We start from the raw sequence: 27,565 nt of genomic DNA on the forward strand, positions 1-27,565 counted from the left end.
TTTAGCATTGCAACACTTTGCTCCCCTTCTTCCTCTAGGGACTATTGCAGTTCAGACAGACAACATGTCCGTAGTCTGGTACATAAACAAGCAAGGGGGAACCAGGTCTTATCAACTATGCAGAGAGGCCATGAGAATTTGGCAATGGGTGGAGTCCATGGGTCGCTTTCTGATCGCAACGCACATCCCGGGGTCATCCAACATCATAGCCGACAGGCTGAGCAGAGCAATACTGTTGCCTCACGAGTGGTCCCTCAAACAGTCAATTGCGAACATGATATTTCGCAAGTGGGGCCAGCCTTCCTGCGATCTGTTTGCGTCTCCAATGAACGCCAAATGCAGGAGCTACTTTGCCCTATTACCCCCTCCAGGGGAAGTCCCCAGGGACGCGCTGGTGCACGATTGGCCCCCGGGTCTCCTGTATGCTTTTCCTCCTTTTCCCCTGATTGCAAAGTTTCTGCAGAAAGCCAACAACCTTCAGAGGACGATAATCCTCATTGCCCCATTCTGGCCTCGTCAGATTTGGTTCCCCTTTCTATTGCATCACCGCATTCGGGGACCTTGGATGCTGGACCCAGAGCCAGATCTACTGACTCACTCGTCAGGAGTCCCTCACCCATCTCTCGAATCACTCCATCTAGCAGCTTGGCTGCTCCGCTTCCCTTTCTAGCCAGGTCTTATTCCCTTACACCGGCGGTTCAGAATATTTTAGTGGCTTCTCATAAAGCTTCCACTACAAAGACCTACACCAGTAAATGGAAACGTTTCGGCTTCTGGGATATTTCACATAATTTGGACCCTGTTATAGGCCCGTTCAACAAGATCTTAGAGTTTTTGACAGAATTGTTTCATGAAGGAGCTTCTCCTGCTACTTTAAGAGTGCAGTTGGCTGCCATTTCTAACTATCATGTGGAAGAATGTGGTGCCTATTATGGCTCACAGACTTTGTAAGGCCTTTTTAAAAGGATCTTTTCATATCAGACCACCAGTTAGAAGTCCTACATCACCGTGGAATTTGAACCTCTTACTTTCTAAATTGATGTTACCCCCCCTTTGAACCAGCCTCAATTTGCCCATTGAAATTTTTATCATGGAAAACTCTATTCCTGGTGGCCATTACATCCGCTAGTCGAGTGTCTGAGCTTCAAGCTCTTTCTATTAAACACCCTTATTTAATTTTCCACTCTGACAGAGTATCCCTTCGCACTAATCCATCCTTTCTCCCCAAAGTTTGCTCTACTAATAATATTAATCAGTCCATTGAGTTACCCACCTTCTTCAAAAACCACTCTAATAAATTAGAGTATATGTTGCACAAATTGGATGTTCATAGACAACTCAGATTTTATTTGGATAGAACAAAAGATCACAGGAAATCTGATCAACTGTTTGTAGCCTTTGCTGACAGCAGAAAGGGTGTAGCAGTTACTTAAACGAACTCTTTCCAAATGGCTAACTGATTGTATCACATACGTTTATGAGGTTTCTAATCAACCATTATCAGTCAAACCTAAAGGACATTCTACGAGATCAGTGTCTACATCCTTAGCTCACGCAGCTCGCTTACCATTAGACACGATTTGTGCGGCTGCTACTTGGGCTAAACCACATACATTTATCTCTCATTACAAAGTGGACAAGGTTTCTAGGGATAGGGCAACCTTTGGTTCCACTGTGCTCAAGAACGTTCTCCCGTGAGTTCCTCAGGATCATGGAGCTAGGGACGCTACCCATGTGTAAGAACAAAGGCGAGATTGAACACTCTCACATATAGAAGTTATGTCCTTACCATAACGTTCTATGTGGAGTGTTCATCTCGCTGATGTTATTACACTCCCACCCTTCCCACCCTTAGGAAGAACGTTTGATTTGGTGCCTGGTCTGGAGTATTCTCCTTCTGCAGTTGCATTAATTGTATTATTTGATACACTTGTGTATATATGTATATATATATATATATATGTATATAGATAATCCTATCATTAGGAAAATTTTTGGTATGTGTGTGTGCTCTCTATGACTGGTTTGCTTGCAAACTAGATCTGAGGTAAAGGCAGAGGGGGATTGTGGGTATTAGGTGATCTCGAGCTTCTTCTCGATGCAGAGCTTGCAGGCGGCCGACACGGAGCCGAGGATCGGCTCCGAACCCATGTGTAATAACCAAGGCGAGATGAACACTCCACATGGAACGTTATGGTAAGGACATAACTTCTATTTATGATTGTATTATAATTAGTAAATGTGTTGAAGACAAATATATATTATGGTTGTGTTATAATTAGTAAATGTGTTGGAAGACTTCATAATCTGCAGAATGGTTGTTTTGACTTTTTCTTTGTTTGGAAATGAATTCTGGCTAACATTTTGGAGGTAGCAGTTTATAAAAACAGTTTTAGTAGGGATGGGGGTTGGGAATAAGACATTTTTAGTTCTAATTTTTTTTCCTGCTCCCTGCAGGACTTCACCCGATGCCTTCACTACTTGTACCCATTCGGCCCATTTGTTCCATGAAGATGGGATCCAAGGCATTCCCTGGCTAGACAAGAGTCCTACAGTCCATTCATTCCTGCCAGGAGTTCCAGTTGGCACTGTGTTCCCCATTGAGAGCCACGTTTGCTGGTCCTGTGGGGTGGCTTACCTTCTACCCTTGGAAGCATCCCCCAGTGCAGTTATTCTGAACTCCATTATTGGTGTCTCCTGAATGGAATCATCTCTCCACATGTTGAGTTCCCTTTTGTTATGGGAGTGGATGCACTAAGTGCAGGGCTGGTAATTTTGGACTCCACTGAGGTTAACACTAATGCTTTCATGTGGTGTCACCTGTGTGGCAAGCCAGAACTACTTCCCTCTCCCCAGGATGGGTGAGCTAGAAGTAGCTCCTCACTCCCATCTTCCTTGGTGGGCTCTTAGAGTCACCCAAGCTGCTAATCAAACTCCAGTCATGTACACTGTAGTCAAGACTTGATCCTTCTAATTCATGGAGCTGGCTCAGTTTCAGCTGTTTTAAGTCAGTTACTTTAGACTAGCATTTTATGAGCTCAATACGATACTGCTTTGAGTATTGTCCTCGTCTTACAGCACTTGTTTATCAACTTCAGATCCTTGCTGAGGTGCTTACTCTACAGTTTTTATGTCATGTCTGTGTCCACAAGGGGATTTGCTGGGGTCTCAGATTTTCTCCCTCATACCCAAGATGTTGCAAGTGGATTGGTCAGGTTTCAAACTGCCCTTTTAGGTGTGTGTTCCTTACAATGGGCTGACATCCCATCTAGGATTGACAGTTCTCTGTTGTTTTGTGTCATGGTCTGTCAACAGAAGCATTTGACCTTGTGGATTGTGTCTTAATGATCACACTTTTATTTTTGTGTCTAAATGGATGTGTCTGTTTTGTTACATTTGCCTGAAATTTACTGAAGTCAGACCCCAGAATATCCACCAAACCTACAAGTCAGTCATTGAAATTTCTTAATTGTAATTATACATATGTAATCTTTTTACTCCACATTGGTTATTGTGAGGAGTAGAAGTCCCATCCAAATACACACTAGTTGCTTTTATTAATACTTTGCTTAAAGTGGAAAACAAGTGGCTTTCAGCCAGGAGCACAGCAGTCCCACATGATGTATTTTGTTAAATTACTTGTCAAGGCTTGTACTTCACGCCAGACAGCTTTGTCTGCAAAGCAGCTAGAGGTTACTACAAGCATTTCCTTAATATTTGATAGTGCAGCTTTTATATACTTATTATATTCAACCACAAGACCTTATTCGGTCTCAATATATGACTTTTTTTCTGATTAACAAGATGTTATTTGTATTTACTTTTTGCTGAGGTTATTGCTTAGTTTTGCTAAGTATTCTGAAAGACAAAACAGCACATTAAACTGTTCCCACAGTTGCAAATTTCAAAAAAATATGTCCAGCAGATGCATTTTTCTGAAAAGGGGAGTTGAGGTGCATGCTGCAGTTGTTTTTGTGATTACATGGCATTTCGATGGTTGTTACTTTGCCTTTATGTCATCATTAATTTACTTTCGGGCCTGAATCCAGTATTGAAAGGTATGTGTTTAAATATGGATTAGAATTCTATGCTTAATTAAAGAGCATGATGTACTTTCTTCTCATGACCACAGACTCAAGTCTGTGATGTCAAGGCATTTCAGGCATGTTTGATCCTGATCTATCATTTTCTCGTAATGTCTTTGGGTTTCACCACACTTGTGCTGTTTTGTTCCTGTTGCTGTGGAGACTGTTAAGGAGTGGAACCTTGTTTTGAAAAGGGTTGGAACTGAAGCCAACTGAGGAAAAGTGAATTTTTAATTCTGTGGCAGGAAGAGGATGTTTTTATTAACATTTGCGGCTTCCTTGATAACAAGAGCAGGGGCTGACTTTATCACGTTATGCCTTGGGCAGAATTAGATTTGTTAATCTTCTTAGCACTTCGTGTTACAATTTCTGTTACTTGCACAGTTGTATTTGAGAGTGTATTTTTACTTTCTGGGTAGGGCTTCATATTTAGTTTTGAAGTAGATCTTATTTTATTTTCTCTAACAGACTTAAAAAAAATCTATAACTCTGTTTCCATACTGGTTTTGATTAAATTTTACTGTCATTCCTTTCAGCTAGTGTAAATTTCAAATTGTTAATAATTGAGTTCTGATGTTCTAGTGAGGCTTGTTAAAGCATAATCCATTGTAGCATTTGAGCCATGCTTTGTCATTTAAAATACCTTTTTGTGGTTTACTTTTGTAGGTAGTCCTTTCAGAGTGCCTGTAAAAGATGTGGTTGACCCTAGCAAGGTAAAGGTTATAGGGCCTGGAGTTGGAACTGGAGTCCGAGCTAAAATCCCACAACACTTCGCAGTAGACTGCAGCAAAGCTGGGACTGCACCTCTGAATGTATTGGTTCTGGGTCCTAAAGGTAAGCAAATATATTCAAAGGGAAATGCAGAGTCTCAGGGCTCAAGAGAAATTCTGGTTATCTTTTTAGAAACCATGTTGTGCCTTCCTCTGTACCTCCGATTTTCCTACTTTATATTTCTTTGTAGGTTGGCCCTGTGAACATCCCGGTTTTACAACAAGCTGATAAAAGTTTGCTGATGAATTAAACTGTTATCAAACTGGGCAATGTGGCTATTTAAAGTGGAACTACATTTAAAAAATATGGTTAGCTCTCTGAGCAGGCTTACTTGCCATTCAGCAGCTTCGGCAGGTTATTTAGTTATGTTTTTGCACTGTTAATCCCATTGCCCTATTGGACACTAAAAATGAAAATCCATTGTTTTCAAAGGAGGATTGGAAAGTCTGTATTTGAAACCAAAACTAAAATAGTGCATTGAGATTGCAGGTGATGGCCATAGTAAACATTAAGTTGCCAGAAGTGCAGTTGAGGCAGTTAAAACTGTGCAAAATTAACAGAATTCATTAGCGTTTCATCATAAGGATCACTGCTGCAGTCATGTTCCTTCCTTCCTTAGTGACAGATTACCTCCCATGTCCTGGACATCAACCAGAACTTGATTGTGAAGGAAGGATTAACCAGAGCTATCTTCAGTCCTTCTTTTCTTCTGAAGAATATAATCTCAGTGTCCTGCAGACTTGTTGGTTGATTCCAGGCCTCTAGAAAATTTTCCTAAGAATAAGAACCCTTGACACTGACTTTTCTTGTTGTTGGGTTGCATTTACTGTTTTACTGATTGATTTTTTTTTTTGTTCTGGATAGAGTGACATCCCTGACAAAATTCATCAACAAATGTGCCTGCAGGAGACAAATTTCTCCGGAAGATTATCATCTCCAGTGCTTTTTTGCATATAGGAGTTTGCTGATATATTGAATTTGAGCATTGCAAGATCCTTGACAAAAAAACACTGCCTTAGGAGGGCTAGAAATCTTAAAACAGCTTTGGCATTAAGTAAACAAGCAGGCTTCCTCAAGGCTTAGCAGTCCTGCCTGTCCTAGAAGTAGAGTTTGATGAGGCCCTGATTCTTCTACCAGTGGCCCAGGACCTTAGTTGTATTCCAGGCTTGTCTATACTGCACCTTTGAATCAGGCTCCCTGGTAGAAGAATCTCCTGTTTCAGGAAAAAAATGGCCTGTCCTGCCCATGAACCAGTGGGTGCTAGACATTGTAGCTTCTGGATACACAATAGTGTTTTGTGAATTTCCTCCCTTCTGGGGGACTAGCTAGCATACATTAAACCCTTTATTTTCCATTTGATGCACTGTAGAGTGATAGGAAGTACAGATGGGAAAGATGGTGGGGAAAGTACTCTAGGCAGAAATAAACTATTCCAGAATGTTACTGGCTCCTAAACTAGAAAGGCTGTTGATCCCTATTTTATATTGTCAAATATAACCAAATTTGTTAGATTAAAAAGTTAAAAATGCTCTAATTTGCCATCCTTCTTGCCATTTCTTTCAAGGGATGGCTTTCTGATAACCCTGGATGTAAAAGATGCCTACCTTCACACTGGTATTCAAAGAAAACACAGGAACTTTTTCCAGCTGTCTTGGGGCAGGCTTCATTTTCACCTCACTTCCTTGCACTTTGGTCAAAAGTCAGGGAGTTTCACATTTACCTATTCATTGATAATCACATGACACAAGCTTCACAGAGGGAACCACAGGAAATTTTCACTTATATGTCTATACTTGCGTAGCAGAGATGTCTGTCTGAACACCCAGAAGTCAGGCTTCTGCCCATTCTGTTGCAATACCCTGTTAGGTATAGTCATGGGAACATTGAAATGCAATATTCTTCTCCTTCTAGACAAGACAGCATTAGTGGCTAGTTATTTCGCACAGGTTCTCCTAAACATCTCCGTTTTTACTGTGGTTATTAGGAGGCATATCATGGGCTGTCTTAATGTGGTTCCCATTGTACATTTGAGGATTGTAGATGTGATCCTTGGAACAGTGCAAATGCAACTGTCTTTTCAGTGTATACTGACTGCAAAATTCCTGTATCTCAGAGTATTCTTTCTTCGCCAAGGTACAGTGTTCTCTTAGATAGCAAGAGTGTGTCAGATGCAAGCCCCCCCCCCCCCCCCAACAGATGCTTTTTAGGTGCAAGTTCAAGGTTTCCACTTCACTATTCTATATCAAGGTTTACACTTGCTTTTTCAGAGTTTCATGATTTGGACGGAAGAGACTTGAAGTTATGATAAGATGCCTCTTAATGGTACCCCATGAAGGATTGCATTTGAGGAAAATCCAGTGTTACTTGAGAGTCTTTGGGGCTAGCAGTGTCAGTAAAGGGAAACACAGGGATTCTGAGTTCTATCATGAATGAATATTTTCAGAAGAGACAGAGTTTCTGCTGTGGAAGAAAAGGCTAGCATGAGGCCTGGAGGTATAGATTGGAAGAAGATCCTCTCAGAGCAGTTCATTCCTGACCAACTGTAAATGCATGTTCCTATTCTCCACTCACATCCCCATTCTAGCTGACCCTGTCACAAAACAAGAAAAAAAGCACATCATTTCACTTTGTCATACATCCATCTCTGTCTCTCTCTCTCTTTCTATATATATATATATTACCTTTTATTGCAGATGCAACTGCACAAAGCATACAGTTGTATCAGTGATAATTAAAATCAAAAATTAAAAAAAAAATCTGAACCAAAATGATTGCAAATGTAAATTGAAAATTTATATTTACGATCATAAACCTAAGTAAAATTTTAACAATTTACTTTATGGTGGTGGCTCTGCCCCCTGCGTAATTTAAGTCCTTACATTCAAGTGATGCCTATCTGTGGTGGTGGTGCTGCGGTAGCGTTGTCGCCTCACAGTTAGACGTTGCCCATTCGATTCTCAGTTAGAGCGTCTTCTGTGTGGCGACATGCGTGAATGGGTGTTCCTTCGTTGAAGGTTGTGCGTTAGGCCCGGCAAGCCAGTATGTAAAAATCTACTGCCAATCATTAGCGGACTGGAATTCCACTGTGGCGACCCCTAACCAGGAAAAGCCGAAAGACACAAACAAACATTCGAGTGACGCCTCTAGGTGCATCTGCAGTTAATTCCTACTGATACCTCCAGGTGTCAAATATTGCTTGCTCATATTTCCATCAATAATTCTAAAACCATGCTATGTACATGGTTTTAAAAGATTTAATTGTAAAGCTTACACAATGGCAAACTCAGCTGCATTAATATTTGACCTCTGTCTAGTGCAGTTAAATTGATATGAACTGTTGTTTTTATTATATTAATTTATGTACTGTAGATATAATTTTCACATTTTTCTAAATCTCAGCAACCAAGTAATACAGAAATCACTAGTGTCATATGAAAGCTCTTAGCTAGGTGAATACAGTGCTGCTGACAGTATGTGTTTAACTAGAGTGGTTGCTGAGATATTGTAAGTTGTTTACAAAATATTACAAATGTAGTAGTTACTGTGTTTATTTTGATTTATAAAATTCAGTTTAAGACCTAGAACCTAAATAATACTACCACTATAAAAATTGTTTGTGCTGAAGAGTTTGCCATTTATACTTGTTTCATAACCGCTATGGGTCCAGAGATATGAACATTTGTTTGAAACATGAGGACATCATTTGATTCTGTCAAAAGGCTTAGGCTCCGCCCATTGGAAGTTACAGTGCAAACCTTCTGAGCTCCATTGGAGTGAATGACTTAAATATACTATCTTCACGGTCACACTGCATTGCAACAAAAAACACAAATAATTACTTTATAGTCATTGTTCTGCACCTCAGTATAACATATTTCAATCAGCTGTACCACCAACGATTTTAACTACAAAAAAAAAAAAAACTTCAGCCAAAGCAGTTCACAGTGAAACTGTACTCACATATAAAAACTGATATACATGTGTGTGTGTGTGTGTGTGTGTGTGTGTGTGTGTGTGTGTGTGTGTGTGTGTGTGTGTGTGTGTGTGTGTGTATTTTAGGTTCATGGGCAAATAATTAGGCTATCAGTCTGTAGACTAGTACAGACCTAGCCAATAATCAAAGGTCAGAATAAAACTCTGCACCTTATGTCTGTGAAATAAACACCTTAACCATTAGGCCAACCCCTCCCCCAAAAAAGAGGTCCTGTTACTGTGCCATATCGCTAGTCTTTGGCTAAGCCAGAGACTAGAGGTCAGAATTGTTTGACAGATGCACCTTAACAGATTCAAACCCCTGCCTAGCATGTTCCACACTCTTAAAAGCTGTGTATTAATTGTGACTACCACAGGAGACACCCTTCAGGTTTAAATTGTCAGAAAAGAGTCCAGGAAGGACCAGATTTCATTAGTTAAAGGGTTAAGTAAACCAGTTAAACTTTTTTGTGTATGCATTGTTTTTCAGTAGTATGGCGGAAAAATAAAATGAATGTTTGTGCAGCTGAGGATTTGATTTTAAGAAGCCAAAAAATCTAAAAAAAAGTTATTGTAGACTTGACAGCATTTTAACATAAAACCCAAAAGGAAGCCAGCACTAGAAAACAGATTTAACACGTGCATTGATGTTTAAATAATTTACATATAACAGTTGTAGTAGTAATACAGTTACCAGTAATAGAGTTGAATTGATTTATTGGTAATTTATTAGGTACATTCATGTTCTAGTTTAATTCAGTTAGGCAGAATTGAAGGCAAGTCATCATAGTCTTTCGGCTTTTCCCGGTTAGTGGTCGCCACAGCGGAACTCCGGTCCGCTAATGATTGGCAGTGGATTTTTACAGTGCTGAGGTCCCAGCCCGATGCCCAACCTTCAAAGAAGGCACACCCATTCACCCACGCACCTACATGCATGTCTTTAACGTCACTCAACCGCAGGGAGGACTTGCAGACTCCATACAGAAGGAGCTCCAGCCAAGAATCGAATGGGAGAACCTCTTGCTGTGAGGCGACAACGCTAACTGCTGCACCACCACGGCCTACAGAATTGAAGGCAAGTAAAAAGGATAAATATTCTAGTGTGAGCCATTCTTTCTTGCTGAACAACAATTTCCGTATGTGTTTATCATTTATTTATGTGTTTGAACTTCACAAATGTTTCTGGAAGAAAGTGACAGCTACATGGTGTACTGAATTGAATGGTATCTTATTGTGTAAGGTGTTAGCATTTATGGAATGTGTGTGGACATACTTGATCTAAATCCCTTAAAATGATGGTAACAAAGAGTTATTGCCAGTAGTACAAACAATGACTGTTAAGTACTCTGGTTTTAGATTGTCTTTTGCTTCTCTTGTTCACTCCTTGTTTCCATTATTTCAGTGTGCACAGTTTAGTATGTGGACTGCTTTTGAAAAGTTTTGTATTGACTGGTAATTCTGTTTAATAGATAGCCATCACTGCCACTGCTTTTTCATGTGTGTTGAGGTCTACAACTACATTTGTAAACTGGATTTCATATAACTTTTGTTAGCTAAGTAGTGAGTCAGTGTCACATGGCTATAGGGATACCTTAAATGGGATTACTGAGTGAATATCTCGTATCTCAAAAACAGATTGGACAGCTACACTTATTTTCATTTCCTCAAAACCTGTAAGAATATCTTTCTGTTTTGAATTAGCTTGTACACATGCACAAATTCAAAATATTCATCACCTTTAAGCTGGGGGTTGTTTTATGGTACAGAAATGATCCAAGTACATAGTGCAGTGTGGCACACATTACTTCACAATGCACGTGAGGCTGGCACCCTCTGATGAAAAAAGTAAAAAAATGCCTGTGTTTTATTTTTGATTCTCCTGTTAGATTTTTTTTTTTTAATTTTTATTGATTTAGTTGTTTAATACATTTGCTAGAAATTTTAAGAACAGTTGATCTTCTGGAAAGCTGTACTAGAAAATCCGGTTTAGTCAGTTTTAAATTTTATTGCTTGTTAACAACTTTAATCTTCCACATTTTTCATTAGAAAGAAGTGCATGTATTTAAAACATGTTTTAGTCTTATGAGTTAACTTACTTCTCTTATTTTTCCCCCTATTTGTTTTTTTTTTTTTACTGTCATGATTGCAAACTGTATTCATAGTACAGTTTTGACTTCAGATAGTAAATATATATCAAGTTTTTATATCAAGTTTTTTGAGCTTTACAATGCATTAACCACTGGAAAATACACTGTACCTGGTACAGTGGCTCAACAATTAGAAATGCTGTCTCATAGTAGTTGGCTTTGTAGTTCAGTTCTTGGATGGGATTCCTTCTTAGTGGAGTCTATGTTCTTGTGCATCTGTGTGAATTTTTACGAGATTTTCTTGTTTCCGTCTCACATCTCAAAGATGTGTCATTGTTAAATTGGCATTCCTCCGAAATGTACATAGCATAGGTGTATGTACTGTATAAGTGTTTTCGTTAAGGTTAGTCAAAATTTATCTGCCTTTTGCTCAATCTCCAACTCCTTTTTAACTCTGTATTTTGTTGTGTGTGTAATCGGAAAATGGTGGATGAAAGATGTAGTGCAGTGGTGATATATGCTATATAACGGGGACCAATTTTTTAGATTTTGTTAGTTCTTTCATAGAACAGGTTTATATAATGTCATACCACAGGGAATGCTTTCTGCCTGGATAGCTGAACCCCCCTCCCCCCACACTCCTTTTTTTTTTTTTTTTTTTTTTTACACTTGATTTATGTTGCAACAGGGGAAAATGTTTATTCATTTCTTAAACTGCTAAATCCACTAGACACGACTATCTTTTTACAGGGGTGAGGCAGCAACACTTTTCAGCTAAATTATTTATTCAGAGTAGTATATTAGCCACTCTAGGACTGAAGAATGAAACTCAAGACTTTAGCATGAAGCTCACCAGCAGTTCAAAGCCTTACCTCTGTGTGCTGTACTGCCGGTCACTTACTGTTTGATAGTTCTAACATATCTGGGTATGGCTGCCCCTCACAATTTTTAGATCTAATTTAAGGTGATTCCACTTTTAGTCTTTCATTACTGTCAGCTGACACTAGTGAGGGCTTGTTGTTATGCAGGATTTCTTGCTATTAGAAAAAATGAGAAATGTTTTTGAAGTCAGGATTTTACTGTCTGTGGTTGTATAATGCGTAAAAGATTAGCCAAAGGTGTTAAAGTATAATCTCATGAAAGGAGACCCCCCCCCCCCAAAAAAAAAAAAAAAAAATGGATAGGAAGTTAGGTAAGGAGATGTCCTTTATAAAACATGTAATTCATTAGATGTTTCTCTTTTCCTGTGGTCTCTGTTTCTCCCAACACAGTAAATGTACTAGTTTGAATGTCTTTTCTGCCTATCACTTGTCTTGAGTGTACCTTTGGGGTTGCACTGTGTGAGACGCTGTGCTGTTGGAAGCATTGCATTGACCATTATCACCAGTGTAGCATTATGCTTGAAGTGGGGGGGGGGGCTTTGTGTGGGATCACCACAAGCATTCATAGATCTAGAAAAGATGTCAAACTATGTTCATACATCGAATAAAAATTTCAGTGAAAGTTAAACAGCGAACGTTACAATCACCGAACACGCTTATCTTTGAAAAATAATTCATCAAATTGCCATAGTTGGCCAACAACCAGGAAGTACCGTGATGTTTAATTTAAGTGAAAGAAACCCTTTTATAAATTTGCCGTATTCCCCACTCTAGTACAATCTCTGAGTGTGTGTGTGTGTGTGTATATATATATATATATATATATATATATAGTTGGGGGGCAGATCACCCCACCTTGGTTGATGAGGTGTTTTTATTCCCGTTCGCAATGTTGGCCAACTATGGCCATTCGATGACTATTTTGCAAAGGTAAGCATGTTCATTGAAATTTTTATTCAATGTGTGAACATAGAACCATCTTTTCTTGCCTCCTTCAGATAGATGAAGTTGATGCCCTGCACACTTCATCTGTGAAAGGGGTAGGTAATTCTCCTCCTGGAGGAGACAGATTTGCTGTGATTCACCCCCTACGCACATACTTCACTCCTCAATTTTGAGTTTAGGAATAAGCATCAGAGTTATGTTTCATGTGTCTTTGCAAGTGTACTGTTTGGTGGACATGCCACTTCATTTTTTTTAAGAGATCAGCATATTGTTGTCCTTGTCTGTTTGCCTCAGATATGTGGTTAACATTTAGTCTGATCTGCAGTTTTGTATATGCAATCAAGCATGAAAAGCCCTTCTTTTTTGTTGAAGGGAAGTTAGGTATTCATTATTGTTCTCCTGGCTGCACACCTTATTTGAACTATACAGAAGGAACAGTAGCCCGTTTTTGTGGAATGAAAGAGCTGAGCTCTGTGGTGTGTGGTCACAAAGTAACAATGTATCTTTTGTGTGACGTGACAGCTGGCTGTGTGTGATGCAGAACAGCTAGTTATAGAATGCATTGTTTGCCTTGAACAATGTGGCTTGTCATGTAATTTTACATCTATGGTAGGTAATCACTTCCTATAAAAATGTTAGGATTAAAACATGATAGCATAGCTGTACAGTTTCTTTGGTGCTTTGTAGTTAGGATTTATACTAAGTGCAGATTAAACAAAGATATATCGCACTGAATATGATGCTTAAAGCTAGCAGGCATTAAATAATGTGCTTTTTTTTTCTTGTCCATCACACAGCCATTGTTGCAGCTGTTAAATTGAATCTGCACTGGATTTGCCCAAGGAAAATGCAGGGAAAAAGCCAGCTATGGCTGCAGAAACTATGCATTTGGGCACATGAAACAGCATAGTGTAAATATCAACAGTAAGGTAATTTAGAGACAAGCTGTACTGTGTATAGAAACTGATGCAGGGGTACACTAGCAGGAGAGAGTGTAGTGTGCTCCCTATGGAAGTGCAACTGCATCCTTAGCATAACCCTCCCTGCAGTGCCTTATCTGTTTTTTCAGTGTCAGATGTACCTTGCCTCCACTTCTTTTTGGACTTCTTTTTACTTAAAGCACTGCATACATTCAAACTACCCAAGCTGCAATGCTGTGCTTTATATAGTGTGTAACGCTTCTTCCAGTACTTAAAGCTTTGCTGTTATTTAGAGCACGCAGGCTGAAGTGATGTTTCCCTGTAATTGTTGCACACTCCTACTTGAGCACTTACACTGTTACCATTTGAGCTGCACAGGCTGTAGTGCTGTACCCTTGTTATTAATAGGCACTTCTTTCCTCAGTACATGCAGTACTGCTGGAGTTTAAGGTGCAGAGACTGCAGTCCTCATAGTAAAGTGCTGCCCCCCGCGAGCAGTGATAGTGTTTGACTGCAGGATGACAGTGCCACTCTGCTACATGCTCTGCCAGTGATTTGTCACCTCTGCTGAGCACTGTCTTACAGGTAGCACTCAGTGTACCATGCAAATGAACTGCAAACACTGCTGCTGTGCTTGCATGATAATTGATGTACAGTTGCACTGAATGCCAAGATAAAGAGTAAGTTCTCTGCCTTATCACTATAGACAGTGCAGTCCTGACCACTGGTTGCTGCCTGTCTAAAGTTCTGCACATTCTCCACATGACTTGGTTTTCTCTGGGTACTTGGGTTTCCTCTCACCTCCCAGAAACATGCTGGTTGATTGCCTACACCAAGCTGTCTGTATATGGTTGGAATTTACTCTTGGCCTTATGGCCTCAAATCATAGCTGAAAAGACTCAGTTAAGGACCAGTTGTCTTACCTGGTTAAAGAAACGTGAAAAAAAGTGCTAGCTGATAAAACACATTTCTGCTTTTAAATTACATTACAGCAGTGTAATTGAGTTGTCCATGCTGCAGCTAATTCAAAGCACAAATGGTGACCATGAATGTCTTCAGTGTTTTTTGTCTGACTATGTTTTGATGGCGACCTTGATAGTAACGGAAAAAGGATGCAGAGTGGTTTAACTTACTCATGCACAATTTTTTTTTTCTTAAGCAATTTAATAAAATGTGTTTTTAATTTTCCCCATGTTTCCCTTACGTGACTTCTTGATATTAAGTTTCATTCTTGCTCTCAGGAGTCCCTGTTGAAGTAATTCAGAGCAGTAATGCCACTTCATTAGAACAACAGAAGCCACAAAGTCCTACTTAAGTAGAAACAGCATAACTAGTAGTTAAGGTGTTGTGAAACAGGAATGCTGAATTTGAATGTATAGTTCATAGTTCATGTTCACTGGATAGTTTGTAATCCAGAACATTTCCTTTAACTTTGTTGTATTTGTTGGTCTGCACAGAGAAATGAATGCACTTGATAAATTCAGTGGCATATTCAGTCAGTAAGGCAGTATGCAATAAAATGCCATTGGTCACAGATAATTGTGGGAGGGTGGCTTAATGGCTAAGGTGTTTGCCTTCCAAACACAAGGTGCAGGGTTTGAATCTCACAAGGGATAAATGGCTAGGCTTAAAATGGCTCGCAAGGGCAGTTAGCTTAGTACTAAAAACTATGAAACTAAACTAAACTATAAAACTAAACTAAATTAATCTTATTCTGATGGTAACTTTGGGTCATCCTACTTTTTGTTGCAGTCAAATAAGACAAACCCCAACTCCTAGTCCTCCTTTGCTGATGAATAGTGTCCACTAGGCTCACTACATTTGGGGGGGGGGTAGTGGTACATCTGCTTGCTGGCTCCCTGGTTGGGACTAGACTGAACAACTGGAGGCTGATGGGACAGAGTGTGAATGTGTATCCAGGAGGCATGTTGGACTCTCCTGATGAATGAATGTTTGGGAGGATAGTAAATATGAAACATGTTTGTACTGTGAGAAGGGCTATATGCCATGCATGTTGTGACTTTCAGAATGAAGAACATGAGGGGTAGGTTGCATGTAAGAATGAACAGGGTGTTTTTTAGCTGACCGTATAAATCTATTTCTGTGGAGGAAAAACTGTTGGAAGAAGTTAAAGAAGATGCAGTGCAGAGAAGGGGAATCTTCACTATCTAAGGTCTTCTTTATGTAGTCCAATGTCATGAACAAATCCGTAAGTTTGGAAGGTAAGTTATTGTCCATCTTGGTGACAGAGTAGTTTCAAGGGAGTAGTTGAAAATATGGCCACTGCATCTGGTAGGCACTAGACTGAAGGAAAAGTTTGTGTTTTACTGCAGTTCAGATACTTACCTTTTACACCATAGCATATGGTACATACATCACTGTGATGTATTTTTCGCCTATTCATTCTTAAAATATACTTGCTGATTTTTTAGTTTATCTCTTGTAAAAATACATTTTCTGTTTGATAATGTCAGTTAATGTTCTGCCTTTGTCATATCAGTATAAGCATAACATGGGGACGCATCCCTCAACTTCAGTGGATGCACTTCCTGCAAGGTCAGGGCCACATCCATTAAACTCTGTGGATGTATTCTCACAGTACTCCTACCATAACATCACCAAAGGATACAGTAAATTTATTTGAGCCATTGCTTCGTAAAAATTTTGCAAGGATTTTTATTAAAAAGTATCCAAATCTATAAGGATTGCTAAAGGAGAAATGCGTTGTGGCTCTTAACTGTGCTATAGTGCAGCATATATTTATTTATTTAACATTCATTTACTGGGAAAGTCCAACTGGGACAGAGTCAATTTTCAGCACACGCCCAGGAGAAACACACCGGACGCATCTCTTTGGAATGTGGGAGGAAACCCACTTGAACGCAGGGAGGACATTCAGCCTTTGTGCAGAAAACAACCCAGCCGGGAATCAAACCAGAGAACCTCTTGCTCTGAGGTAACAATGCTAACCACTGCACCACTGGGCTGCAAAACCACTTAAAAAAAGTGTGTTTGTGATGTATAGAGTGCGTACTTGAAGCAGTCGTAGCTCTCAACCTTTCATCTCCAAAATGAGGAACACTGCCCTCATAATGTGGAACAAATGGGCAAAATGTGCAATACATAGTAACTGCTTACTAAAATCTTCAACTAGGAAGATCATAGAATGGTCAAAATGTGCTGGTTTTACTAGATTTTTAAATTAATTAATATGATTAATTTCTGTTTACTATAGATATCAGTTAAAAAAAAATCCTAACACTGAGTGAGTGACAGACCCTTTCAGTGTGGAACTTTGACGGACTTGAACTTTTTAAGACCCCATATGAAGAATGTTCCTTGTAATGAGGTGCACTTGAGAGGTATGGAAGCAGTAACAACTTGGTTACCAAGCTGTGACAACCTATAAAACATGGCACGGTATAGAATATAAGCTTTAAACATTTTTCGGGTCAGCACTGACATATGTGTGTTTGTTTTTGCTTTTAAAAGACCAGAGTGTTTTTCTGTTCTCCTTGTATTGTGTCTTGTTTACAGAGTATTCAGCACATCTGTTACAAGTCAGCTGCTATGTTGTAGTCTCTTGGAAATGTGTAAGTTCGGGTAGCAAATCATTTATATAGCATCTTCTGGAACTGCATTCACTTGAAGAAGGAGTAAGATGTAAAATGGCAAAGTATTAGGTGGTTACTCTTGTTATGACTTTCATTCTGCATTGTAATGAAGATAAACATTTGCAGTGTGGTCATAACATCAGGAAGAGTTGATCAGCAGTTAAATTAGCGCAGAGGGTTAATTCAGTGCATTAGCGAGCATTCTGTGGTGGTTTAGGGTTTGATTCCTTTAGCCTCCATTTACTTACTGAGTTGCTCTGAGCAAATCATTTGACCAGACAGTGCTCCCGGGCTGAATCTGAAAAAGGTCCATGTGGATCATAAGAGGCTTATACAGTGGCAACAGGTAAATAGATTTCTTTAAAGAGGAAAGTCAACTTGTATTTCTCTAGATACAGTTGTGTTCTACAGTTGTTTGACAAGAACATTACAAAAGTATTAATTTTTGCTGTGCACTAGAATACATTGCTTTGGTTTTACTCTTAATAGACACATGGAGTTACAGTTGGCTTGTTGGATATGTCTTGGTGGGACCAGCTTCTCAGAAATCTTTTAAAATGATGTGAACTTTTGTACACAAGCTTTAAATTTATAAAAAGAAAGTGTAACTGATATACCACAGATAATCATGTTCGGGAAAAAAATAGCTACTGAGTTGCTCACATGTTCATATGTTCTTTTTTTGTCTTGAACATGATCTGTTACATTTATTCAACTTCTGTTTTTTTTTTTTTTTTTTTTTTTTGAAACTCAGAGGTGAGTGGTTACTTTAACGTTTACTGTCAGCTCTTGTTCTGCTTCATAGGAACAAAAAACTCCTGCAAAACAGAGCATTTTGGAAGAAAGTTGTCGTGGATGCATTACCCAAAGATGGCAAAAAAGGCCATATCCAGCTTCATATAGACCCATTTTAATATTAATCCATGAAGATGAATTGTTTGTCTGTACTGGCTAAGAGAACGGCAGAGATGTTTCATAGGTTCATAGGTTGGTTCATAGATTGATACTAGGCTATCTGCCCTGGGGCATTTATAAGCCTAGCCAGAGTGTGTTTGGCTTTCGCCACCCTTTTAGATTTGTAGATTGTGCCTTTGAATAGTAGGTCACAGAATATAGCCCCTTTACGGTTAGTTTATTGTGCCTCTGTCTAGCAGTGACCCAGAAGAGATCCCGGGGGTATACTTACGATCTCCCATCCACTCGTCAGTGAGGGGCTCTGCCTAACCTGGACTGGGGTTTTGTTCCAGAGTGATGGGAGTCTCTGGGATATGAATCTGTCCCTCCAACATGTCCTATTTATTTCTGTGCTGAGGTTTAAGTCTCTAGAACGTGTAGCTCTAAGGGATTTGGATTTCTTTAGGTGGAGCATGTCCATTAATTCTGCGTTGGACATGGCTTTATATGTCAGGCACAGATCGCCTCTGAGTAGGCGGTAAGCAACTGAGTAGAGCTGGAGTTTCTTTAGCCTAACTGCATAGGGCATCTGTTTGAGTCCCTTTATCCTCTTGGTGTCTTTCCAGTTGCTGCAGGTGTCGGGTAAGGCACATCCCAAATGGGGCATTGTATTCAATTATGAGCCTGATGAGTGATGAATAGAGTGTCACAAACACCTCTCTTGATCTAGATGTGAAACCTTTCATGATGAGGTGGGCTGTATAGAAGGTCTTTCTAACCACTTTGGCAACATGATTGTCAAAGGAGAGATTACTATCTACTTGGGTCCCCAAATCCCTAATTACTTCCTCCGTACTTAATGTGTTACCTCCTATGTGGTAGTCTGTGGGCACTTTGTTTTTCCCCAAAGGGGATGACTATGCATTTTTTAGCATTTAGCTTCAGGCCATGACTTTGGCACCAGTTATCTGTCTCTGTGAGACCCTTTTGGAGGATGCTTGTGTCAGCCGGAGAGTCTATTATGGCACCCAGTTTGCAGTCATCTGCGAACTTGGTCAGCCATAGTCCTCCCGTGTTTGCCTGTACCTCAGAGAAATAAATACCAAACAAGAGAGGTCCCAGGACTGAACCTTGTGGGACTCCACTTGTAACTGGTTTAGAGTCTGACAAGGCACCTGCAATTCTGACCATGTGGGTTCTATCCCTGAGCCAGTTTGCAACCCATCTTGTGACATAGGGGTTGACATTTAAGCTAGTGAGCTTATTTATGATACCTGAGTGGGGTATTGTGTCGAAGGCTTTTGCGAGGTCCAGGTAGGCTGTGTGGACTACTTTCCCTTCGTCTATGGCCCTGGTGACTGTTTCAAAGAAGTTGACCAGGTTCAAGAGGCAAGATCTGCCCTTAACAAAGCCGAACTGGGTAGGATCCAGTGTCTGAAGGTTTCCGATATCATTGTTTATGAGTTCCATGATGATACGCTCCATAGATTTGCAGACCAGGCTAGTCAGGCTTATAGGGCGATAGTTTCCGGGGTCCGTTGTGGCACCTTCCTTGTGGAGTGGGACCACCGTTGCTGTACACCATTCCTTGGGTACATATCCTGTGGTAAGGCTGAGCTTGAACAGTGACTTAATTTGAGGGTTAAGTTCATCTTGTAGCTCATGTAAGATGCATCCTGAGACACCGTCCAGAACCTATTGATGCTGTGTTTTTTGCTTTGGAGAGGGCAGCTCTTACCTGATCATCTGTGATGTCTGGGAGGTTACACTCTGTTGGGATGGAGATTTGCTCTTTTGGGGGGGATGGGGAGAAATTTGCACTGAATCTGTCTGCCAGGATGTTGGCAATGTCTGTGGGTTCAGTGTATTTTTTGTCATTTTGCATTAACTCGGAGCATATCTGGGAGTTGCCGCCCAGCCTCCTGACATAACTAAAGAAGGCCTTGTGATTGTCCTTAGTATCTTGTGCAATTTTTCTTTCAAAGCTGGCCTTAGATGATTTTATGAGCGATCGTAGCTTCTTGCTAGTACTTATCAGAGATGCCTTCCCTTTTTGGGATTTTGCTTTATCATGTAGTAGCTTCTTCCTTTTGTTGTATAGCTTATTTATGGCCTGGGTCCACCAGACAGGTCTCCTGCCTTTGGAAGGAGTGAGACTTGCTTTTATTTGGGATGGCACGATCCATACATTCCTGTAGGTATCCATAGAATGCGTTTGTGAAGGATTCAGCGGTTTGAGCCATGTTTTCCACTGGCCCAGGGGCTTTGAAGGGTACCACCATAATTTTGGGAAGTGTGAAGTTTGCTTTTGAGAAGTTCTTCACCGTGGTTACCTTGGCTGGGGGTGGGGACGGGATATGGATGTCCAGTGAGATTAATTTGTGGTCTGACCTTTACAATGAGGGGTATACCTCTGGTGTGGAACATAGAGTCCCTATGTTTGTGATGACCAGATCCAATATGTTTTCCCCTCTTGTGGGGGTGGTGACCAGTTGTTCCATAGCATTTGAGTTTATAAATTCTAGGAACCGTTGGGCGAGGGTGTGTGGGCTTGAGTAGTTTACCCAGTCAATGTTTGGGTAGTTGAAGTCACCCAATATGATGGTGTTTGGAGAGATCTTCATGTTCTCCAGTGTTTTCGGGAAGGCTGAGTGGGGTTCCTGTGTTTGGGAGGGTGGTCTGTAGCAGGCTATAAACTGAAAGGCAGTTTTGCCCACTGTTAGCTGCACGTGGATGGTTTCCGTTGCTTCGTGCAGTGTTACTAACCTGGAGGTGTGGGTATTTTTGATGTATATGGATACTCCCCCTCCTTTTTTACACCGTCGAGTGGCTATCCTTGTTACAGAATTGTATCCCAAGCAGACTTCAGAGGATTTTCCCTCGGGTAGATGGCAAATGTTTGAGATGTGATGGAGAAAATAGTGGTAATTGGGAATGTGTTTTTTGGGGGAATAGTATGACTGACTGGCAGATTCCAAATATTCCTTATAAAGTACTATGGCAAATATGTCAAGGGATGAAATGGTTGTCGCTAAGGGAATGATTCATTTGAGCTGGGATGGAGGATCTGAATTGCCTGAATGTAGTAAGGCCTTACTAAGTTTGATGTTATTGGCTGCCAAAAAGGAATTTCTAGAAAGTGTAAATCAGTTTATTCCCAAATCAAAATCTATTCCCATCATAAAGGAAGTTTTGGATATTGTAAAGTAGATAAAAAATGGACTCAAGGTATTTGGAACAGAGAAGGAACAAGTTTCATAGAAATAAATGAAATTTGTAGGAACATTACAAGCAAAGTAATATTAAGGAGGAGGAGTGAAGTTTAAGGCAAGGCAGGAATTGAGCAACTTCTGTAATGGAGTTAATGAATATTGTTAAAAGAAAACATGCACTGCATAACAGTAACAATGGAAAATTATATTTTTCTTTTCTGTTAACATTTGTAAACCCATTTGTATGTCCTAAAATGTGATTGATGACCTGCAGATGAGACTTTAAACCAAAGTCGCATCTGTTTGAGTTGGTGGTAGCTCAGGTGGATATAAAAGATCCCATGATGCCTTTTGAAAACAGTAGGGAAGTTCCCCAATGTCCTGGCCAAATTTCCCCTAATAGTGCAAATACGGCCTTGGCTCTCCCCTGAAAAGGGGCCTCTAGCTTAGTGGAACTAACTAAAATAAATAAAAAAATACAGATGACCAGGAAAAAAAAATATGTGCCATTATTCTAAACCCACTCCAGGATTTCAATCTACAGATTTTGAGTACTCCTATAACTGTAATTCACCAGTGACCTGAGGATTTGTTAAGTGCATAATTGATAAGAGGGAGTCAGCTTTCCTTTATATTTTTTGTCAAATGCTGATATGTACATGTTGTGTTTGTTAATATGAATGTCATTTATGCCTTTATTGCCTTGCTTCACTTGTACTGGATATCTGTTTAGTTTGTTTGTGTCTTTTGGCTTTTCTTGGTTAGGGGTCGCCACAGCGGAACTCCGGTCCGCTAATGATTGACAGTTGATTTTTACGTACCGGCTTGCCAGGCCTGACGCACAACCTTCAATGAAGGTATGCCCATTCACGCATGTCTCCACGCAGAAGATGCTCTAGCTGATAATCGAACCGGACAGCGTCTTACTGTGAGGTGACAACGCTACCGCAGCACCACCACCGTGGGTAGTAATGTTTAGAAATCAGGATGTCACTGAAGTTCATAGGTTCATAGGTTGGTACTAGGCTATCGGCCCTAGGGCCTTTACAAGCCTAGCCATAACAATTCCCCGGCTATTTCTTCCCACAATATTTACTTCCCTGGATCCCTGTCTAGCAGGGTGACTGATGTGATCCCCGGGGTAATTTTCCTATCTCCCATCCAATCATCAACGTTCCTTTTGAAGAGGGCGAAGGAGGCGCTCTGCTTGACATGTATGGGCAGTCTATTCCAGAGTATGGGGAGTCTCTGGGTCCTGAAGTTTCATTGTTAAGTTGTGCTTTGCAAGCATAACATATGTAGAGGAAACCTAAATGCACAACATAGAACAGAAAAGCCTAATCATGAGGTACTACTGCATTTGTTTCTAAAACAGCTGTGTTGCACTCATTCTTTTAGGGATATTATTTAGTAAGTTTTTGTTCTATTCCCTTTTCTAGGTGTGGCAGAATCTGTTGAAGTAATCGATAATGGGGAAGGCACTCATACAGTGAGTTATACGCCAGTGGTAGAAGGTCCTTATTCTATCTCCATCCACTATGCAGATGAGGAGATCCCTTCTAGGTATGTACACTGGCAAGTAGTAAATCTAATGCTTTTAACTACCGTTGATGTGCATTGAATTATTTGAAGGAGCAACAGTTTACAGCCATATATTATGGTGTGTAACAAATGTAGCTGTCTGAAATCCCATTAATTGCTCTCATTTTGTGTGTTTCCTACAAGTAGGTCAATAACGTCAGATGGTGACTGTCGCTCAATTGTCTCTAACACATATAACAAGAAGGCTTGGGGTTTCATTTAGATTCTTTAATACACAGAAGCACATCAGGATGGATAGCAGCATCATTAAATATGAACGAGCTAGTTAACAGGCAGACCTTACATACATGCATGCTTACGTCTCAACAGCTAAGTACAAAATGGCAGTAAGACTTGCACGTGCTCAGTATTTATGCACTTGTGCAAGCCCTTCGATAACTTCCTAAAGGTATATACATGTACACACATATTGATCTACATCCTCCCTCTTAAAAAGATTGCCCTTTATACAAAACAGTATCAGAGTTAGGCATGCATTACTATGTACACCGAAACAAAACACAGTGTTCATGTCCAGGTTGCTTCATATCTGCTACAGGGTTTAGAGATTCGACCATATCTCATAACATAACAGTTGGGACCAAATTTAGCAACAGGGACAGTCTGCGGTGCACAACTCATATCAGGTACTTCTGGATTCATCACAGGAATGGGAATGTCCTCAGGAGCTTCCTCTGAAGTTGGAACACCGGACAACTCACTCTGAGATAGAGTCTTTCTCACAGGCTGTGTGCTGTGGTCTAGACTCAGACACCGGTCTCAAATGTTTCCAATTCCACCTGAAGATTTCTCCTTCTGATTCTATAATGTCCGATCTAGGATCTGGGCCAATATTCTTCACAACACCAATCCGATCATAACCTTTGGACGTTTGCATCCTTACCACTTCTCCCTCTCATAATGGATTGAGAGGTTTACTGGTCTTATCATAGTAGGACTTCTGGGATAGGCACTTCTTCAACAGATTGGTTTTCACTGATCGGTTGTTCTTGACACATGAAACCAACAGTTGACTAATAATTAGTAATGTGGTTCTGGTTTGTCTCGGCAGAAGTCTCTGAGCAGGTGAACCAAGAGGTTTATCACGAGGAAAATTTCTGAGATTCAAGAGATTCAGGAAAACATCTCTATTGTCTCGTTTTGACTTCTCAAGTAACTGCTTTGCACTTTGAACTGCACATTCTGCCAAACCATTTGACTGCGGGTACTCTGGACTACTTGTGACATGAGTAAAGTCCCATTCTTTGGCAAATTTTTTGAACTGTTGGCTTGTAAACTGTATGCCATTGTCAGAAATAATGTTGAGTGGACTATCATGTACTGCAAAATGACGCTTCATCTTAGTAATGACTGTACTAGATGCTAGCTTAGAAAGTAAGTCAATCTTGAACCAGTTGGTGTAAGAGTCTGCTAATCAAATAATGTTGACCATTCCACTCAAAAATGTCTGTGGCTACTGTCAACCAAGGTAGTTCCAGAATCTGGATAAGCCAAAGTGGTTTCTTCTATTGATGTGGCTTTGTACTATTACACACTGAACAAGATGATAGTGCTCTCTCACTGTCTTGTGACATAGAAGGCCAAAATGCTAGTCCTCTCGCCCTTCTTTTGGTAGATTCGGTTCCTAGGTGATCACGATGCAAGATGATGTTGTATTCTGGTTGCAAGGACTTTGGAACAATTACTTTCAGACCTTTCATGATGATACTTTTCTCAGCCAAAATCTCATCTCTGTATGGAAAATAAGGTTGCACTTCTAAAAGTAAACTAGATTCCTTTGACAACCGTCCTTGATTGATAAAGTGGTTGAGCCTTTGTAAAATTGGATCTGGGGCTGTGTGATCTCTCAAAACATCAAGACATGTGGAAGAAAAATTTCTCACTTCCATGACTTCAGAATCAAGACTGTCATTCTCTTCCTGTTCTGTGGTATTTCTAGGTGATCTGGGTAATGTAAGAGAAAGATAAAGAAGTTTGCCTTTCTTGTAGACATGATTGAAAGTATACTTTTGCAGTCTCTGCATCATGCATTGCAGTCTATTCGGAGTGGAATGCATTGGCTTTCTCAAGATAGTGACTCATTTTTGGTGGTCTGTTTCAATCTGGATAGGTCTTGCATAAACATATTCATGGAACTTCGAACATGCAAACACAGTTGCCAAAAGCTCTTTCTCAATCTGGGCATACTGCATCTCAGTTTGGTAAGAATTCTACATGCATAGGCAGCAGCTTGATCCTCTTGGAAAATGAACACTTTATATACTTCTGATAACTCGGATATCTTTGCTCAGTACGAAAATACATGCTTTGCGAAAATGCGGTCGTTTCCCTTTATTTTGTTTGTTTTTCGCAATTCGGACTTTATTTGAAACATTTTCTGTAGTAATTCAAATATTCTTTTATTAATATCATACATATTGGTTTATGCAAATATTGTTTAAAACATTGTATATGCATCATTTCATGTTTTACGAAAAAGAAATATTGCTGAGCAATTTTTAATATCTGAAATTAATTTCTGACCTGTTTTGCAAAGTTTGCAAATTTTAGGGATGATCCACTCGTCAGTATTCCACCAGCTCTAAGCAAGTGCCTCTAATTGTTTTAGCCAAGCCATCTCTAGCTTCATGCCCTTTGGAAATGCCGGTTCTGACTCCATGTCCTTTAGACATGACACTTCTGGCACCGTGTTGCTCATTCATCTCTTAACACATATAACAAGAAGGCTTGGGTTTTGTTTAGATGCTTTAAATACATACAAACACATCAGGATATATAGCAGCATCATTAAATACGAACAAACTCATTAACAGACCTTACATACATACATGCTTACATCTCAACATCTAACTACAAAATGGCAGTCAGACACATGCTCATAGGTTCATAGGTAGGTACAAGGCTATCGGGCCTGGGGCCTGTATAAGCCTAGCCAAAAAGGTTCCCTGGCTTTAGCCACCCTAGAAAATAATTTTCCTCTGTCAAGCAGTGCCGCAGAGGTGATCCCCAGGGTGAATTTTCTATTTCCCATCCAGTCGTCAAGATTTTTCTTAAAGAGGGCCAATGAGGAGCTTTGCTTGATATGAATTAGTAGCTTGTTCCAGAGTATGGGAAGTCTCTGGGACAGGAATCTATCCATCCAGCATTTTCTGCTTATTGTGGTGATAAGGTTTAGGTCCCTGGAGCATGTGGTTCAGAGAGATTGGAATTTCTTTAAGTGTAGCATGTCCAACAGCTCTGGGTTTGACATAGCTTTGTATGTTAGGCAGAGATCGCCTCTGACTAGACGATATGCGATGGAGTAGAGCTGGAGTTTTTTGAGATGGTCTGCATATGGCATCTGTTTGAGGCCGGTAATCCTCTTAGTGAGGTATTTTGCGGCCTTTCCAATTGTTGTAGGTGTCTTGTGAGATACATGCCAAACAGGGCATTGTACTCTGTAATGGGTCTGATGGGGGATGAGTAGAGAGGAACGATGACCTCTTTTTTTCTAGAGGAGAACCCTTTTGTGATGAGGTGTGCCACGTAGAAGGATTTCCTGACTACTGTGGCTATGTAGTTATCAAAGGAGAGACTACTGTCCACCTGTGTCCCGAGGTCTCTTATCACACTTTCAGTGTTTGGTGAGCTACTGCCTATGTGGTAGTTCATGGGTACCGTGTTTTTCCCAAAGGGGACGACAGTGCTCTTCTTGGCATTGAGCTTGAGGCCATGACTTTGACACCAAGCATCTGTCTCTGTGAGGCTCTTGTAGAATATCTACATCATTATGTGATTCTATTATGGCTCCCAGTTTGCAGTCATCTGCAAACTTTGTTAGCCAAAGACCTTCTGTGTTGGCCTGCACTTCAGTGAAGTAGATGCTGAACAGGAGAGGACCCAGGACCGAACCCTGTGGTACTCTATTCGTCACTGGTCTGAAGTCGGACTTGGAGTCAGCTACTTTTACTGTCTGAGTTCTGTCAGTGAGCCAGTTGGCCACCCATCTTGTGACATAGGGATTTATAAACTCTCCAAGGTGCAAAATGAGAGGCAGGATATTTTCCACAACCAAATTTATTGTCCAAAATATAAAAACTCAAACCACATCAACATAACTCTCATTTTGCACCTTGGAGAGTTTATTGGTTATATTTTGGTGCATTTTCCACTGTTTCATTGACATAGGGATTTATGCCCAGTTTAGTGAGTTTATCTATAATTCCAGAGTGGAGGATGGTATTGAAAGCCTTGGCAAGGTCAAGATAGGCTGTATGCACTACCTTGCCCTCATCTATGGCTCTAGTGACTGCTTCAATGTCAGTCAGGTTTAGTAGACATGCTCTACCTTTTACAAACCCAAACTGAGTGGGGTCCAGGGTTTGGAGGTTACCTATGTCTTTGTTTATAAGCTCCATGATGATGCATTACATGGCCTTGCAGACCAGGCTCGTCAGGTTAATGGGGTGGTAGTTTCCGGGGTCTATGATGGCACCCCCTTTGTGGAGTGAGATAACCGTCGCTGTGCACCCTTCAATAGGCACATAGCCTGAGGTGAGGCTATGATTGAACATGGTACTTAGGTGGGGTGCCAGTTCATTCT

General features: G+C 40.3%; 1 protein-coding gene across 3 annotated transcripts in view; it reads left to right on the forward strand.

Moving 5' to 3' along the window:
• The window catches only part of FLNB (filamin B), a 4,683,119-nt gene that overhangs the window by 3,554,168 nt on the left and 1,101,386 nt on the right, over positions 1-27,565 (forward strand). For all 3 annotated transcript variants that reach the window (XM_044078790.1, XM_044078788.1, XM_044078789.1), the window contains exons 26-27: positions 4,752-4,919; positions 22,821-22,944. In XM_044078790.1, coding sequence (XP_043934725.1) covers positions 4,752-4,919; positions 22,821-22,944 — 292 coding nt within the window. The remainder of the gene's footprint in view (positions 1-4,751; positions 4,920-22,820; positions 22,945-27,565) is intronic.

This window comes from Protopterus annectens, chromosome 7.part1, assembly GCF_019279795.1.
Source record: "Protopterus annectens isolate FY-2018-M chromosome 7.part1, PAN1.0, whole genome shotgun sequence".
Lineage (NCBI taxonomy): Eukaryota > Metazoa > Chordata > Ceratodontiformes > Protopteridae > Protopterus > Protopterus annectens.